Source organism: Paramisgurnus dabryanus, chromosome 21, assembly GCF_030506205.2.
Source record: "Paramisgurnus dabryanus chromosome 21, PD_genome_1.1, whole genome shotgun sequence".
NCBI classification, from domain to species: domain Eukaryota; kingdom Metazoa; phylum Chordata; class Actinopteri; order Cypriniformes; family Cobitidae; genus Paramisgurnus; species Paramisgurnus dabryanus.
Window position 1 is genome coordinate 22,257,309 of NC_133357.1, and position 18,284 is coordinate 22,275,592.

Consider the following 18,284-nt stretch of genomic DNA (forward strand, 5'->3'; position numbering starts at 1 on the left):
AAAAAAGTTTTATATTTTGAAGACAAGTAGTGCTTACAAAGATTATTTTTCCAAGTGATGACATGAACAACCCTGTTCAAACGGACTTCTGTACAGTAAATATGAAACTCATTTTATTAGCAGGCTTATCAACCCAGATGTTTTTTGTTTCTTTTCTTTGTACCGTATTTTTTACTTTTTCTATTTTTTTGTTTAGTTCCTCAGAGCGGAGCTGGTTACATGTACACAAACATTAAACCAGAACGACTTCATCTTTTCTTAGCAGTCACTGAAATGCAGTCCGGTTTAAAAACATCAAAAACTCAATTCCTCAGCTGCGTCGGCTACGTGTTTAATGTCACCGCAGAATTTCCTCAGGTTTCTCCCTGCGGCCGCCCGCCCGCCATGGAGACGCAGCCTCCAGCATTAACCACACCCAAACAGCATTCGGCCCAGGGCGCTGGAAGAATAAGGGAATCCCAAGGCCGACGTGGCGGCTCTGGAAGAGGCACCTCCAGGATTATAACATAGACGTCACTTGCGGTATTTTCTTCACAGAAGAAAACCCTCCCTTAGGGCCTGTGAAACCTGGTTGAGCAGACAAATCAACCAAGGTGACTTTCCTAATCACGACAATGATGTACCAGAACAAGACTTGATTATAATTAATAATTATATGACCATGATTGTGCAAAAACCACCTATGACAAGATAACACCACTTTTCTTTTTTAATCAGGCTGTTTATCTTTAGCTTTCTGGATTTGTCTGATCTAAAAATAGCACTTACACATTTGTAAGAGAAGACCCCACAAACATACTGACCTTGTAAGGTGCTTGCTCGAAGCGTGTACCTCCATCTCGGTGCTTTTGAACTCGTTGAGCTCTTTGCGGATGGCTGCCTGTAAAATAAAAAGCCACTTTAATGGCTCCTCAAGTGACCTGATACACTGAGAGTGAACCCGGGGCTCTCTATTAGGAGTAAACATAGCGATGTGGGCAGGCTATTTAAAATCCTAAAAGCATGTGGACTACTGACACTAATTCGATTAGTTTTTATATGCTTCACAAATGCATCACGTTTACCAAATTTACCGAAAAACTGGAGGTTTAAACTCAAAAACCTTAAGTCTTAGGAGTAAACAAAGAGCTTTGCTGACATCAGCATTCTGTACCTTGTCGGCCGCGGACAGTCTTGTCCAGGGTTTGTCAGCTCTCCGATCATAATCCTGGGCTTTGGCAACCTCGACATAGTCACTGAAGCGGATGAGAATCTTTCTTTCCCTTAGTTCATCGACTGTTGGCCTCTGGTTGAGCTATAAGGTTAACAGCAAGGTTTTAACAGGACTGCTAGTTAACTAATGAGGATACTGTATGTCTAATATGATCATACATGCTGTTATTGATTTTTTTTTAAAGCAGTTCATGCTTTCGACCAATTTGACATAAGAATTGATATAAAAAAAGAAATCTGGCTTTGTATCCGTTTCCTTTAAACTGATCATAAAATTAAATCCATCTTGATTCATGCATTTCTGAAATCGCTGTAGGTTAGCAATGTGTAAAAAATATAGAAGCCCAAAATGTCATTTGACATACCAGCAGCCTAAATGAAGATGTATACCTTTCTATTAAGCCGCTGTTTGATCTCTCTCCGTTCCTCTTGCTCTGTCTGATCATTTCTCTCTGAAAAACAGATGATGATCAGACACAATGAGGGTGAGGTAATCAACCACAGGACAATGACAGAGCAGAATCTGATGCTCGCACAGGGGTCACAGTGACTCCCATCTCTAATGTTTGAGCAATACTTGTTTTGCACAGCTGTATCTTATCTGACAGATAACAACAATCTGCTTAATTTAATACTCTTGCTATTTTGTGTTACCGTATTTAGATAGCAGTTATTATCAGCACATGTATGCATTCTGTTAGGTCAGATTGGTTTTTTCACATCCGAGATAAAAATAAGAGTACTTGAGTGTATTAATATTTTTTGCATTATAAAAAACTACTTAAAAGTAAAGTTCAACTTGAAGTAATTGCAAAAAAAAAAACAATTAATACTTCAATTGATTTTTAGTGAATTGAAATAAATGGTTTCTCAAATGAGCACAGTACATGTTCTTAAAGGGATAGTTCACCCCAAAATTAAAATTATTTCATTTACTCACCCTCATGCTGTTACAAACATGTATTTATTTCATTTTTTCTGATGAACACAAAGGAAGATATTTTGAGGAATGTTTGTAAACAAACTGATCAGAGGCCCCATTGACTTTCATAGTAGGAAAGAATAATACAGGTAGGGGATTTATTTTTATCAGAAAAAAGAAAATTATACAGGTTTGTAACAACATGAGGGTGAATAAGTAAAAAAAGACAGATTTTTTATTTTTGGGTAACTTATTCCTTTAAGTTTATCTTAATAAGAGTACTAAAGAATATTAAGTAAATATTTTATGTGTGTACATAGTAAATTTACTAAGTACTTGCAAAGTGCAAGTTCATCAAAACTATGCAATGACACATTTGTAGATATATTTAACAGTATTAAAGGTCTTCACATTCATTTTATTATTCACTTCAAGTCATCCATATTAAAAAAAAAATGCAATACATTTTTGTATAAAAAAATGAATGATGTTAACACAATTTTATTTTTAAACATTTCAAACATTAAAGCATACACGTTCAATCATAATATTATGTTTCATTACTTTATTTAATTAATACAAGTACATGAAAATAATTGTAATTAATAAAGTATGACCAGATACAGATAGATAGATAGATAGATAGATAGATAGATAGATAGATAGATAGATAGATACTATAATAATATACTCACGTTTTAAGATATTTCTGCTTTCCAGTTCTTCAACGGCCGGCCGTTGACTGAGTCTCCTGCGGATAAACAGCACAATGATGTTTTGTACCATGATTTAGTTTGAATAAGATGCGGTGATGAGAGAAACTCAATCGGACAGAGCCTCGTGTACTCCAGCGCGCTCCTCATCTGTCTCCACTACAGCGCACAATCTGTCTGATACCGACCAACTTCTCATACGATTTAATGTAAATCTGCTGTCGATTCGGCGAGAGAGACCTCGTGTTGCCTGCTGGGGCGCGCGCTCTTTTGAAGAGGCTGGCGCGTGCCGAGCGCGAGCTACCGTATGTTGCGCACTCTCCGTCCACTGTCCTTTGTAGTAGTATCATAATTAGGTTACGTGGACTTAATACAATATGAAGGTAAATAGCGCGCATAGAGCAACCACTTGGTCATCCCTACTACGAATGTGTCCATTTTTATTGTTCTTTTATCTTTATTTAGCATACTGTATATTAAACTCAGTTTTAACAAAAACAGAATAAATATGGCAACCTTCACAGAGGTTTTTATTTCAAATAAAGCTCTTTATTTCTGATTACGTTAGTATCTGTTATCTGCTTTTAACTTTATAGTGTGTTGTGTGTGTATTTATATCAGTAGCTCGATTGTAGCTCCGATGCACAATAATTGTCTGCCAAATGCTTAAATTAATTGAAAGTATCATCTGATATATGAATATGTGTGTCTTAAATATATTTCAATTGATCAGATTTCTGTGTGGGACGCTCTGTGTGGTATTCAAATCAAATCAAAATATTATTATGCGTGAATCAGTGTATACATTAGATCAGATCCTTAAGGTAATAATCATCTAATGCCTATGCAGGTTATTATTAATAATCTGAAAACACATTGAACCCACTCTCTCAGTCAGGCAGTATAACACCGATGTCACTCATATAAGCTGAGTAAGACGGGATTCCAGCAGATGTGCCAGCATTAACATTTCATGAACCGAAATGGAGATGTATTCCCAAAGCCCTCCTTTAGAAGCCGCCTGGATATGATTGACCCGTATCACGAGTCGCCTAGCAACAGTAGCTTCCCTCTGAATGCTGAAACAAAGGAAGCTACACTAGAACCTATTGGTATTGGTCTACATAATATACTGTATAGTTCAATCTGAGTGATTGATGCTAATGTGCTTACCGTTAATTATGAGATGTTGCTATGAGACCATACTTCAGTATTGTGTTTTCACTAGCAAGCAGGATGGAGATGGAGGAGGGGAACATGCACTACCGTCCATTATTTACCAGTCTGAAATCTAAAAATAGCTCCAGCTGTGTTGATCTTCGGTGGAGTAGAGCAGGAAAGCTAAAGATAGGATGGTCATGACATACTGCCATCATTTTGTGTTTTACTCAGACGGCAGGTGCATTGACATTAAAGCAACACCAAAGAGTTTTTTTTACCTTAAAATAACGCTTCCAAAAAAGTTTCAGTGGTTCATCCACTCAAAACAGGGTGAATGGCACTTTCACATTCGCTTTGCAGCCCTCTATCGGCCAAAACCGCACTAAAGAAGTTTCCAACCGTCGGGTAGTGGTCCTGTAGTCCGAGTGAATACTACAAAAACTTGCTTTACGGCAGACCTACAATCCAATCAGAGCCAGCTATGCCTCAGTATTTATGACAGTGGGTAATGGACAATTACGCTTCTAACCTGTAGGGGGAGCAAAGAGCCAAAAGTCTTTGGTGTTGCTTTAAGGTTTGACGCTGGCATAGTTTAAGCTTTAAACTTTAGTGTGTAAAAATAATTGGCCAGTTATTCCTGTCAATTAAAACAGGGTTAGGAAACGCATTAAACTGTGTTGTGTGTAAAGGAAATGTTAAAGGTCCAGTGTGATTTTTTTTAGCGGCATCTAGCGATGAAATTTTCTAGCATGTGGGGGAAAGTTGTAACGTTTGCACTCCTGTCACTTTCAGTGTAATTATATGATAACGGTAGGTCCCACAAACAAACTTTAAGTGTTCATTTTTAGCAGAGATGTGTGTGTTGATTGTGTAAAAATATATATTAATCTAACTTAAATATTTTTTGAATGATAGATTCAAAGCCAAAAAGTGTAACTTTGTGCCCCGCTCTCCCCTACTAATAAATTGTATAATGTAGCTTGGTCAGAGTCGATAGTGTAGTGGGCAGTGCTCCGATATATGGGGCCCACACACTTTCCCCTTTTTCCACCCTGTACTCTCCAATCAAATAAAGGCAAAAACGGTCCACAAAAGTGTATAGCTTGAATGCACATTTGCTTTGGATAAGAACTTTAGCAAATTGTATGTTTCATCCAACATACTGTATGTGAAAATGGCAGGGGAAGGCTTCTAGTCATGACCCCTAACAGGTAAGTTTGGCAGCTGGCTCCACCACCTGGCTAGATTTGTAACTTGCTAAATCATCAGAGTAAAAATGCCAGTCACAACATAACAGGTGGATTTATGTTATTCACATTTTTGAAATAAGTGCTTCGGTTTTCAGGAACAAGCAGTTCCTCTTCAGTGACAGGGTAGTGCACAATAACTGATGGATGCATTTTCCTACCCGCTTCCTTTAAATCAATGGTCTCCAACATGGTACACACGGGCACCAGGTTGCACGCCACAGCACATTCTGTTAATAGCCTCAATTGTAATATTTATTCTTTACATATTTCTTATATTAGCTAGGCTTCTTTTATGAATGTTCACATTTTAAACAAAGATAAAACACATCAGCAAGTAAAATAAAATTAGATCAACAAGTAAAACTTAAAAGTTTTGAGTAGACTATATTAAAAAAGTAGCCCTCCAGATTGTTTTATCCATTGTGGTAGACCTTGCTCACAAAAAGGTTGGAGACCCCTGCTTTAAATCAATGCATTAAAGGGATAGTTCACCTAAAATTTTAATTCTGTCATCATTTACTCACCCTTATGTTGGTTTAAACCTGAATGAGTTTCTTTATTCTGTCGAATACAAAAGAAAATATTTTGATAAATGATGGTAAGTACACAGTTGGCAGTACTCATTGACTTCCACAGTATTAGTTTTTCCTACCATCAACGGAGTTCAACGGATACCAACTGTGTGCTTACCATCATTTATCAAAATATTTTCTTTTATGTTCAACAGAATAAAGAAACTCGGTGAGCTTCAACAAGCATGTGCGCACTTGTCAAATTGCTTAAACAATTCCAAAATATCTATCTGGATAGTAATGAATGTTAATAATGGCCTTAACAACATTAACAGAAAATGAATTTTAAATTCAGAGGAAGAGCAACTTATTACATTTTAATAAAAGATTACACACAAACAATTGTTTCAAACATAAATCTTTGAAAGAGTTAGTGGGGTGTATTTTTAATTCAAACTATTTCAATAACATTAAACAAAGTCTATATTAAACCTATTTAATTCTAATCCAGTTTCATTCAGTAGTAAATAAGCATCAATCTATTTCTGTACCAATTGTTTATGTAAATAAATCTAACATTTTTCCTTACATTTTAATCTTCTGCAAGCCTGTATAGGCTCTGCCATTACATAACTAGTCACGATCACTTATCATGGTGTGTGGACATTTTAGCACCTGGTGTCTATTTCTACTGCATGAACAAAATGCTCTCAAAGCTTAAATTAACCCAAAAATGATGTCTGTTTCTTCGAAGAATTAATATTGCGCTGTTCATGCTGGTGGTGAGAAATACCACAACTGACTGCAAGAGTTAATCTGAACACATCTGTAACTGCATGGGGCACAGGGACGGCCCGCCCTCACGTCTGCCCTGCCTGAGCTTAACAGTTTTCCCTAACACTTTGATGTAAAGATCAGATATGATATAATACACTGCCTCTGGCCACCTGTTAGGTTTATATTTCACATTTAGTTTCTTTTTATTTGACATTTGACTTGTCATCACACTTAGTAGCTGCTGATGTTTACTGTCTCTTAAAGAGATACAAAGTTTAAATACTGTTCAATTACATGGACCAGAGCACATGTAGGGAAAATCAACATTTTGTTTCATATAACTAAGGCATAGTCCTGGATTAATCTAAACCCTGTCCAGGAAACTGCCCCTAAAAATGTTTGTTAAAGGCACAATATGTCATTTTCGCAGGTAGAGGTCGCTAAACAACATCGATGGAGTAGCTTAATGACAGTGTGAAAAAGTGTGGAACGATAGGAGTTTTACAAATCGATCCGACAGGACTCACAAATCTGGTTCATGGATGACGTAATAAAATAAAGTTTTACAACCGCTACATCAGTGGCCGCTCGTGACTGCTCATCCAAGAGGTGCTTATTCAAAATATGTGTGTCATGTGTTGCGTTTTCAAAATATGTGTTTGTTGCGTCATGTTAACCATGTGCATCACGTGTTTTGTCAAAATAAGTGCCTGCTGCACATGCGTCAAAACCGTTTATGATAAAAGAGACGCTCACGTTCACAAAATACACGCAAGAGACTCCCTTAACAGTAAACTCTGATTATGCATGAGATTATGTGAGTATCTGGCAAATGCGAGCGTCTCTTTTATCATAAACCCTTTAGATGCGTCTGCAGCAGGCACTTATTTTGACAAGACACGTGATGCACACACGATCACTCGACGCGCAGAACACATATTTAAAAATTACGAACCACACACATGACGGGCTACATACATGTTGATGAACTTCGCATGGGGCGCCCTCGAAAAAAAGAAGTCACCGGCCGCCACTGCGTTACATTATAATGTGTGGCCTGATAGAGGCAACAACAGATTGGCGTGCTAGACGTTAAAGCTTCTACGTTATCATTTGCCATATGATACTGAAGTATCATGAGAGCAACGTAACAAAACATAACCCGGACATGATGTCATTGACTGGCGCGACCTTATGAACAGGGAAGGAGCGCTTATTTGGGATAAGAAAGTACACATGTGAACACATTACTGTATGTAACGATGTGCTAGTCGTGTTTGGATATTTTCATGCAAAATTTGCACATATTGTGCCTTTAAGGTATTGCTTCTAACTAGTCACAAAAGTTGTGGCCTTCATATATCATTAATATAATCGAATAGGTGGATTAACCAGCGAGATTAATTTACTCACTTCAAGTCGAAACTCAATCACCACCATCATATCATTTGTGTTCATGCTTATGTATTCCAAAAGAGTCCAGCAGGGGGCAGTGTAATATTTGATAAAGTAAACGCACACGTGTGACTCACTTGGCAAGTTTCATTTCGATCTGTTGCCTGATCTCCTGTCTCTCCTGGTCAGTTCGTGCAGGAAAAATGTTCCTGTCCTCCAGCTCCTGTTTGCTGGGACGATTTCGAAGCTTCACAGCCAGCAGCTCCTTTGTCATTCTCCTTGGCAATGTACCTGCGCATATAGGAAGATTTATTGCCATTTAACTTAATGACTACACAGTTCAGAACAACAAATCTATCTAATAAACATGAAAAACCACTGGTGTACATGTGTGATATACAATTGAATAGATAGATAGGCAGACATACAAATAGATAATAAGCAGCCAAACATGCATACAGCAATACATAAAATATACGCAACAATATAAAAAATTATTTTATAAGAGTATTTTTTTGTGCATATATTGTGTATTGCGGTACGCATGTTTGGCTGCTTATTACAGAAGTATATTTATTATACAGACTACTATATAGGAATGGCAAACCTACCTGATGATAAAAATAAATTATCGAAATGATTGATGACATTATCTTGTATGTAAAGCTATTACAATTGATAAATTCAGGGATGATTTGTGACGATGCAATGCAACACAGCACAATATAAAAAAATGTAAACAATACAAGTAAAAATAATCTGTTGATTGCAATAGAAAATAATGCAAAGTTATATCCACTACAGTCTGTAACAGGGGCGGAGCCCCGAATGTTTTTTCCAAAGCCCTGTATCTGTTCACATTTCTAAAATGAATTCATTAAAGGCGGGGTGCATGATTTTTAAAAAACACTTTGTAAAAGGGAGTCGAGCAAAGTACCAAAACACACTTGTAGCCCTTGGCGTGCCTGCTAACCAACATCATTGCCTGGGTTGCATATGTGTGGGGCGGGTCTATAAAGAGAAGGTCCAGTTTCTTTTGGGGTAGGGGCGTGATTGTTTAGGTGATTTGAAATGTCAACATTGGCCATCAGAAATCATGCACCCCGCCTTTAAGTACGCCAGGTCAGTGTTTTAGAATTTTTAAGATGTCTCCTTATATAAAACCTCCTTCCAAGATGTTTGAAATAGATGTGTTCGACTTCATGCCGCGCCACAAAAAATTATAGGCGGATGACATCACAGTATATCGCTCTCACAGTACTGTGATGTCATCCGTCTGTCGGTTCTTACAGGATGGTGTCGACACAAAGAAAGAGAGAGAGTAGGAACCAGGTGAGGAAGTGCACATATAGTGTATAGTATAAAATTGTTATAGGGACAAAACAGTAATTACAGCAGAGAAAAAAACGAATTATGCCACATTAAATGCTTTATTATTAAATGGAGAAACATTTTGTCTAATTTCAGGTGGCAGGAGTTAAACTCACTGTCACAACAAAATTTGTTGTGCTATGGTTTGAGAGTGATAAATATAAAGAGCAATTAAAAAAATAGTTTATATAGCTGCCGTGACGGGAAGAAAAATCTCTTCTCACTCCTGGACCCCCTAAATTTGGGCTAAGCCCCAGTGGCGACCCGTGACTTCTTTTTTTAAGGGTGCACGATGCGAAGCTCATCACAACATGTATTTAACCCATCATGTGTGGCTCGTCATGTCAAAATATGTGTTTGGCGCGTCATGTGAACCTATGGGCATCACGCATCATGTCAAAATAAGTGCCTGCTGCAGACGCGTCCATAGGGTTTAAGATAAAAATAATCTCATGCGTAATCAGAGTTTATTCTTCAGGGAGTGTCTTGCGTGTGTTTTGTGAACGTACACTGCTAAGCCCCACAAAGTCTGTCTCCGCCCATGGTCAGTAACACATAACCAGACGTTCTTTTACTTAAAGGACAAGTTCGGTATTTTAGACTTAAAGCCCTGTTTTCAGATTGTTTATGGTGAAATAGAATGGTTTTGACTGAAATTTCGACATTTTTGGCTGCCCTGAGAATTTTCGCGTGTTTGTGTTTCACCTCACACCTCTACAATGGGTTTAATGGTGCACTGGAACAATCCTTCCTAAAATGCATTAAACTTTCGTTTACAAAGACGTGAAACTCACCGAGTGGTCAGGGGTGTTCACTGGTATGCTCACACAAAAATCGCTACAAAAGATGCTTTCCAACAGCTGTTTTAGCATTCATTGTTAACTTGTGGACCTATTTTTCCAAACGCCTCACACCCGTATATTCTTCCGCTTAGAGCTTGAATAATAAACACTCCAGCCCAGGTGGTGGCGCTAATCCGACTTTGCCAATTGCAAGAATAGAAACAAAGTTCCCGGCGCGGAGTAATACCGTACCTCACAGCACAACTAATACAAGTCAATGGAGTTGGTAAAAACTACGATAAAACCTGTTGGAATGCGTCTTTTGGAGCGATTTTTGTGTGAGCATACCAGTGAACACCCCTGACCACTCGGTGAGTTTCACGTCTTTGTAAACAAAAGTTTAATGCATTTTAGGAAGGATTGTTCCAGTGCACCATTAAACCCATTGTAGAGGTCTGAGCTGAAACACAAACACGCGAAAATTCTCAGGGCAGCCGAAAATGTCGAAATTTCAGTCAAAACCATTCTATTTCACCATAAACAATCTGAAAACAGGGCTTTAAGTCTAAAATACAGAACTTGTCCTTTAAATCAGTACTCCAACCTTTCACAGTACAATTTAACTTTACAAATAATAACCAGCATTTGTGGTAATAATACCATATGTGACCCTGGACCACAAAACTATTCATAAAGGTCTTAGCTGAATAAATTAGCTTTCCATTGATGTATGGTTTGTTAGGATAGGACGATGTGTGAAAAAGTACATCAGGTGCACTTCAGTTACATCCGTAGGTAAACATGTTATTTTATTTATGACTAATACGATACACTCACCAGAAATGACAGATTCATTCCAGCTGTCAATGTCATAGATAATTCCTGAAGCATCAGTGAAGCAGTTGTCCTGTCTAACATTCTCCTTGTTTTCCTCCGCCTCCTTTCTGTTCTCACAATCTCCGCTTGTCTCCCGATCCACGCTAAAGGCCAGGAAAAATTATAATAATATTAAGCATAAACAAAAACAATTTTTAAACCTCCTAAAAAGACTGATGATAAATGGTTTAACATGCGTACCTTTCTTGTCTTAGCTTTGTTGCAAGTGCACGGTGCAGTTCCTCTATTATACAGCTAGGGGGCAGCGGCGGATATATGCTGCCTATATGTGGTGAACTTACAGAATTAGTAAAAGGCCCTCTTAAAACTACCGGACTGGGGCCGTCGGGGAGTCTAGGCAGTTCTTTCGGGAGAAAACAGTTTGAGTGAGGCACAGTTGAGGTGATGACTTTACCCGGGTCTGCGGAAACAAACAAACCATCACAGTCACAAAACGCAATGATTTTGCTTTTTAATGTGTGGAGATGAACACACCTTCCTCCGGACTGAGCTGAGAGGTGAGATTGCCGTGACTGCTGGGAGAAGACGGTTCGTGCGGTTCATCTTCCTCATCTTCATCTCCGTCCTCAGCATCTTCCTCAGCATCCTCGTGTTCGTTCAAAGATGGAACCGCATCTTCTTCTTCCTCTTCGTCATTCGAGTTTGGTTCTTCTGTTGTCTCGCTGTCCTGTATAGAATCTAATATGGGCAGAAAATAATAATGTTAATTTTTTTTAAATCATGAGAAGCTATTTGACAGTTATTACCGTGTAAACCCAACATACAGTGTGAAAAACAACATACTTGTATATATCTCTACACAGTGTTAGCGTAACATTTCAACAACTAAAGCACCTCTGTAACTACTCACTTATCATTTCTTCATGGTAAAACAAAGGTAAGTAAATGAGTCTCACCTTTCCACTCACCGATAGGCAGATTGTCTTGTTCTGAGCTGAGGTACTCCATGCTACTGATGCTGAGTATCGGCCCCTGAGAGCCCGGCAGGCGCATCTTTGCATCTGAGATGCCCTGGATGGGAGAGCTTTGATCTGGAGAGTGAAGTCCACAGGCCAGGGCCACATCTACACACACAGAGCAGATTAAATTAGATATTGTGCATATCCCACAATCAATTGATCTACTATCAAGGCCATTATAGCCGATGTCCAATTTTACCGGAGGATTGTCACTGAAAACGCTATTGTAAGGGACACAGGTAAAGCTTATTCACTTGGCCCAGGAAAAGAGCGGGCACCCATAAAAATGTCCTTCACTACCAGAATGTCCCATCACTCTAGCAATTCTAGCAAATGTCCCAGAAATCTAGCAATTCTTTAGCCATCTTAGCTGCCATTTGTGCATATATTCACATTTTCTTGGCAAAGCTCTGCTGGATGATGCGATTTTCTCATCATGTAATGAAACTTTTTCGTCATGAAAAGTAATGAAATGAAAGTTGCCTACTGTTCGATATATCCATTTCCCAACAGATCTCTTGGCTGTAGTACAATTTTGTAAGAAATACAGTCAGCTAATCCTCAAAAACATTTTGGGTTTTTGTGTTTAACATTTTCAAATCTATCAAAACTCCAGTCCATTCTCATGAGGTAATAGCACGTAGTGTAAAATGTCGTGCAACACATACATCAAATTCCAAATTCACAATCCTTCCCGTTCACTTAATATTGCGCATCCTTTCGAGGTGTTTTATTTGTTTCTCTTTTTTCAGTTTTTTTTACCATTGTTGCTTGGGATTGGACCACTGATCTATATAAATTACTGGATTGCGCACAGAACGCTTAATGTAACAGCGTGAGATGAAGCCAGAGCAGAGTTCGAGCGGCCATCTTGGTATACCCAACCGGCAGAGGGCGTCATTGAATTCCATTCAAAATCATGTTTTAAATTCACCCGCTTTACAGCGTCTCAGTCACACAGGTTTATTTTTAGGATATGTGTACATAAATTAATTGTTAATTCTGGTGTTATTTGCAATGTTTATGTTTTAATCGGGCAGGATAATGGATTTATAAAAAAAAAACTTTAAGTGAGTGTGTTACTCTGCATTCTGTTAATGACACGGATATAAATAACGTTTTTTTTGACATTCAGCTACACGGTAGTGATGGGAGAAACGAAGTTTTTCGAAGCTTCGAATCAATTGAACCAATTGCTTCGAAAATTGATTCAGTTTTTCGAAGCAGTTCGAAACCCACACACGCTGGCGACCCCTGCTGGTCAAAATAGTGTATAAGCAGATGTGTCCAAACATTTTACACTTTTTTTACAAAATAATAGCAAGATTTGTATTAAAATATGTTTAAAAAATTATTTAACTTAAGACATAATTAAAAGTGTATTATGTGTTTTTAGTTTTATTTAGGGCAAACAAATGAATAAAACTAACTACCCTTTTAATTATGCACATTTTTGTCATTAAATCTGTCTATAAACAAAAAGTAGATAACATGGCAGTGTTATTAGTCAGAAGGATGGATGGTTTATAAACTTTCATAATAAAACTGACCCGAGTTCACCTAAATTTGTTAGACACTGGTCATGTGATCAACTCCCCCTAGTGGTGAACCATCGGGTTTTCGAAACGTTTCGAAACAGTTATGACGTAATGAAGCCTCGTTTGCTAAAATCACGTGACTTGGGCCAGTTTGAAACAAGCTCCGAACCACTGATTCGAAACAAAAGATTTGTAAATGTTTCGAAGCCTCATGAAGCAGTGCTTCGAAAACGACCATCACTACTACACGGTCAGCGTTATTTCTCTAAGTAAGTTTAGGTAACTTGTAAGTTTAGATAACATAATTACAAAACCAGCAAATTATTGCACATACGGTATAAAGCATTATTATTTATTTATTTAGATTTCAGAATGAGCAAGTTTGTCATTAATACTAAATATGCTGCGGTCTGTCTGCAGATCTGATACTGTAATGAAGATAAATGTATAGTAATTGATTAAAAACTAAAATGTACAACTTTCAGTAAATAACTAGTACAGGCTTAGGACGTTTGCGTTGTAATAATGTACATGGTAACGTCAGATATAAAAACGAAGATGAATAAAATTATGTTTTATCATTAAAATCTGATAACGTCCATTGATAATAGAATGTTTAGGTATACCAACATGGCGGCGCGGTGGCTTCACAATCCAGTCATTTGATCAGTGGATTGGAGTTAGAACAACTTTCTCTAACATAAATTACATCATAACACCAACTCCAAGTGACATGGTTTAAAAAAAGACAAAAACATGGAAAACCTATATATTAGATGACATTAATTTAATATAAATTAAATTAAAAATCCTAATCTAACCCCAGATCCAAATGACCATGGTTTAAAAAACAGAAAAGGACTAACCCCCCCCCCCATTGAAGAGTTATCTTGTCAATTAAGAGAAAACATTTGCAGTGTTTCCCATACATTGATTTATGTGTGGTGGGCCCACCACAGAATCAACACTGGCCTCCACAAATATATTTTTCATGATTCCCATTTACATTTTAATTTAACCATTTAAAACGTCTTAATTAATTGCAGCGAGCGCTCAATGCGCCTCCCTCCTCGTTGCGTGCAGCGCCTTAACAGCATCAAATAGTAAAACACGACGCAATGACGTCACATATATGCTAATCGGCGTGTGACATCATTACCGCCACAGTCTCTCAAAATCCTGTGGGAAACCCTGCTTTTGCATGAAAAAAAATGGTCCTGATGAGGTTTTATGGTTATCTGTAATACCGCTATTATCCACGAGATGGCACACTTACCCAATTTATAAAAAAACTGAAGCAAAAATATTTATTCATTTTAAACTCTATGTATGTTTTGATAATCGTTCTGAATCTGATCTCTAACAAAACTCTTAAACAAAAATGCAATGACTTAAGCAATGAATAAAGTCTATAAAAATATAGACAGGATGAAACTTTTTTACCTGTTTTTTTTTTTTAAAGCAGAGGGTCTTTCTTTCATTTGATATATTTGTATGTTTATATATTTTTAGAAGAGATATTTTCTGTAAGGCATTTTGTGAAACTTTTGTGAAAATCCCAAAAAATGCTGGTGGGCAACTTAAAAAAAAAAATGTTGGTGAGAAATGAGTTAAGACGCCAATACATAAAATGACCAAAAAGATACGGCATATTAAGTGAACGGGAAGGACTGTATTGCACAACTTTTCACACTGTGTGCTATTTAGCTATTTATACGTATGAGAATGGGTTGCAAGACTCTTATCAGCAAAAGCTTTATCAAGTGAGTATACATACTGGGAACTATATTCTCAGAAGACGAAGCACTGCTACATGGGCGGAGTGATTTGCACAACTCTGACCGAACTCTCTGCTCCTCACCAGGGGCTTCCATGGTGCTGGAAGCAAATCACTCCGCCCATGTAGCGGTGCTTCGTCTTCTGAGAATATAGTTCCCAGTATGTATACTGTTAAAAGATCGCTGTGTCTCATATCACCTTGTTATTTTTATACGGTGTGACTATACAAATCACAACATATAAATAGGAAAATATTCGCGTTATTTTGTCACTTATTGGGAATAGTTTGCTAGCTGGAGCCATTCACTTCCAGACTTTGTGCTAAGCTAAGCTAGCGGGGGCTGCGTCAGACAGAGTTACGGGACGCACGAAGATGAGAAAAGTATGTATGGACTTATCTAACACTGGGGGATACGGTGAATAAGCTAAATTCCCAAAATCTGGGCGTGTTCCTTTAAGTTACCGTAAGTGTGTCTGTATCAGATCTCATAGGAGTTTGTATGTATTTCACACGTTGGCTAATTCATATAACTTTGTACAAAGCAAATCGTGCAATTGTTAGAAAAAAACTATCATATAACCCCGCCCCACACCCCAACGTCATGAGGCGAAAGCAAATTGTCCAAAATGTACGAATGTGGTTGTACAAATTAAAGGTCACATAAAATGGCAATTTTCAAGATGTAATATTACTCCCAGTTGTCCCCAAAATGCGCCTGTGAAGTTTCAGGTCCAAAGTGCAGTTTTTGTGTGTGTGCTGCTTCCCTCCACGTTTATCTACTGTATACTAAAAACATACACCGTTTTTAATACAATAATCAACTTACTTTATTGTTCATAATGTATATGTGGTAATGAATTATGTAAATATAATTTAAATTAAAATTGTGACCTAACTGCTGTCTTTGGACGGCTGTGGGCGGGGCCTGTGCAAAGTGACATCACTCTGCTCAGAAAAGTCCAACAGCGGGGATTTAAATAAGCAGTGAATTTTATTATTAGATTGTAGTTGTGTACACACACAGGCAACATACGCTTATTTTGAAAAAACATATAAAAGTGAATCTCTCATATTTGGTGACCTTTAATAAGAAATTAGCCACCTCGTAAAATACGCCATGAGATTGTGCTGGTTATTAAGAGTGTGTATTATCTCAGTATTGACCTCATGACCTTGATGTTGCTACCAATGAAGTCACATGAAAATCTCTAAAAGTCTTTCCATCTTTGCCCTCTGCACAGCAACAGCAACAGTTCTCCTCACGGCTGTAAATGACCTCTGTCATTCTGCTGATTCAGTGCTGTTTTATATGCCACTCCTTCTAGATGTTGAGTCTCTATTCGATCAGTAGCATACTTTCCTCCAGTTCAATTTGTCAATGACAAACAGCCGCTTGTTTCATTTGTGAATCATAAATCATACTGTATCTCGGGTGTGACTGGGCAGCTGCCCTTACTCTGCTTCTCAGTGTACTCTTGGACAAGTATTGCAATACCAGTGTTTATTGTTTCACATCCTTCATAACTATATCTGCATTTAAGAATACAATACATAAAATAGAGATCTTATTATTAATCTAATAATATTAATCTAGTATACTAGTTATGCTAAAAATAATAATGAGAATTTTAATAAATAGATTTACTTTAATACTATCTTAATATGACAGGTCCTTCAAATGATAACTGTAAAGACTGAAGCAAACACACATTCTGTACTCTTCAGGTTTACTAACAGCCCCACCATTTATAATATCACCAGCAAAAAAAACAAATGCACTAAAGCACGGCTTGACTCACCTGTAGAGCTCTGCTTCAGCTTCTCGTTTTTCTTTTTCCTCCATTTCCACGGTCTGAAAATGCGCCCTAGCGTTGCCAGCTTACTGTGTCGACGGATGGGAGGGGTGTGGACTCCACTCACTAGACAGCTGGAGCGCAAAACCTTCTGTTGCTCCATTACATCTGTAACACACACAAGACTAAATATTAATTCAGCATACAGCAGTCATGTCCAGCGATGCTATTTACATGCTGTAAAAAACTGTACTGACAGACTATTTAGAGTTTGAGCATTTATACAGACAGCCAGACAGAAGACGACTTCAGGTCGGATCTGTACCGTAGCTGCTGACTTTAGCCTCGTTCAGACCACCAGCGAATTTCTCACTGTGTGACGCTCGTTTCTTTCAAATCTGGTGAAACTTTCTTGCGTCGCTGGACACGCCCATCCAATCGCCATTGGTCGCTTTTGCTCATGTTGCCCAAGCTTCAATTGAAATGAATGAGTTGCTAGTCACTGGCGGACTGAATGGGGCATTTGGCACATATACAGCCCGGAGTCATCTGGGGGCTGTTTACACTTGGTATTAAGATGTGTTTTCATTGATCGGATCACAAGTGGACGACAGAGACACATTACGTTTACACCTGGTATTTAAATCCGTCTCTTTTGTCCACTTTCGACCGCATCTGTCCTGAATACTGTGAGGGGACGGTCCGTGAGACGGTGGGCGAGTCTCTCTGCTGTCCTTCAAACCCGAGCGGGAGTAATTATGAGTTTATATGGACGCAAACTAATATTATGTCAGAGTGCACTGCTTGTTTAGCAAGTATACATGCTGCACAGTGTTTTGTACGTTTATATGTTGGAGCTTTCTCTGAATTTTCAACGCAATTGATGAAATAGGATTGCGCAACTTTCACACGGTTTCAAAACGAAACTACGGAGAACACCCGCAGTAGTTTTATCAATGAAACGCTTAAAATAGCGCTGTTCACTGTATGTTCACGCCAGAAGTCAAAAAATGACGTAAAACTTGTGTTTAATACCTCAGATTAGATAAATGGGCGGAGAGAAGGCGGTCGCGTGTGGCTGTTCGAACACATTCAACCACATTTGCGTTCCGCAACTCCAAAGCGATCCAATCGAAAGTGGTTTTGACTACCTCTGGATGTGGTTGAAAGTGGTCGAAAGTGGACGCGTTCAAAACGTTTTGAACACAGTTTACACCTGGCA

At 38.1% G+C, this 18,284-nt stretch overlaps 1 protein-coding gene across 3 annotated transcripts in view; it reads right to left on the bottom strand.

Moving 5' to 3' along the window:
• Nucleotides 1–25: 25 nt before the first annotated feature.
• Nucleotides 26–18,284, bottom strand: part of phactr3a (phosphatase and actin regulator 3a) — a 45,405-nt gene continuing 27,146 nt past the window's right edge. The window contains exons 2-12 of one of the 3 annotated variants that reach the window (XM_065249858.2): nt 17,069–17,230; nt 11,901–12,056; nt 11,467–11,670; nt 11,173–11,392; nt 10,933–11,075; nt 8,080–8,233; nt 2,830–2,885; nt 1,603–1,664; nt 1,154–1,294; nt 804–880; nt 26–567 (exon numbers count right to left, since the gene is read on the bottom strand). In XM_065249858.2, the coding sequence (XP_065105930.2) occupies nt 552–567; nt 804–880; nt 1,154–1,294; nt 1,603–1,664; nt 2,830–2,885; nt 8,080–8,233; nt 10,933–11,075; nt 11,173–11,392; nt 11,467–11,670; nt 11,901–12,056; nt 17,069–17,230 (1,391 nt within the window). In that variant the 3' untranslated portion in view covers nt 26–551. Of the gene's footprint in view, nt 568–803; nt 881–1,153; nt 1,295–1,602; nt 1,665–2,829; nt 2,886–8,079; nt 8,234–10,932; nt 11,076–11,172; nt 11,393–11,466; nt 11,671–11,888; nt 12,057–17,068; nt 17,248–18,284 lie in introns of all 3 variants that reach the window. The other 2 variants (XM_065249857.2, XM_065249860.2) reach the window with 2 other exon arrangements.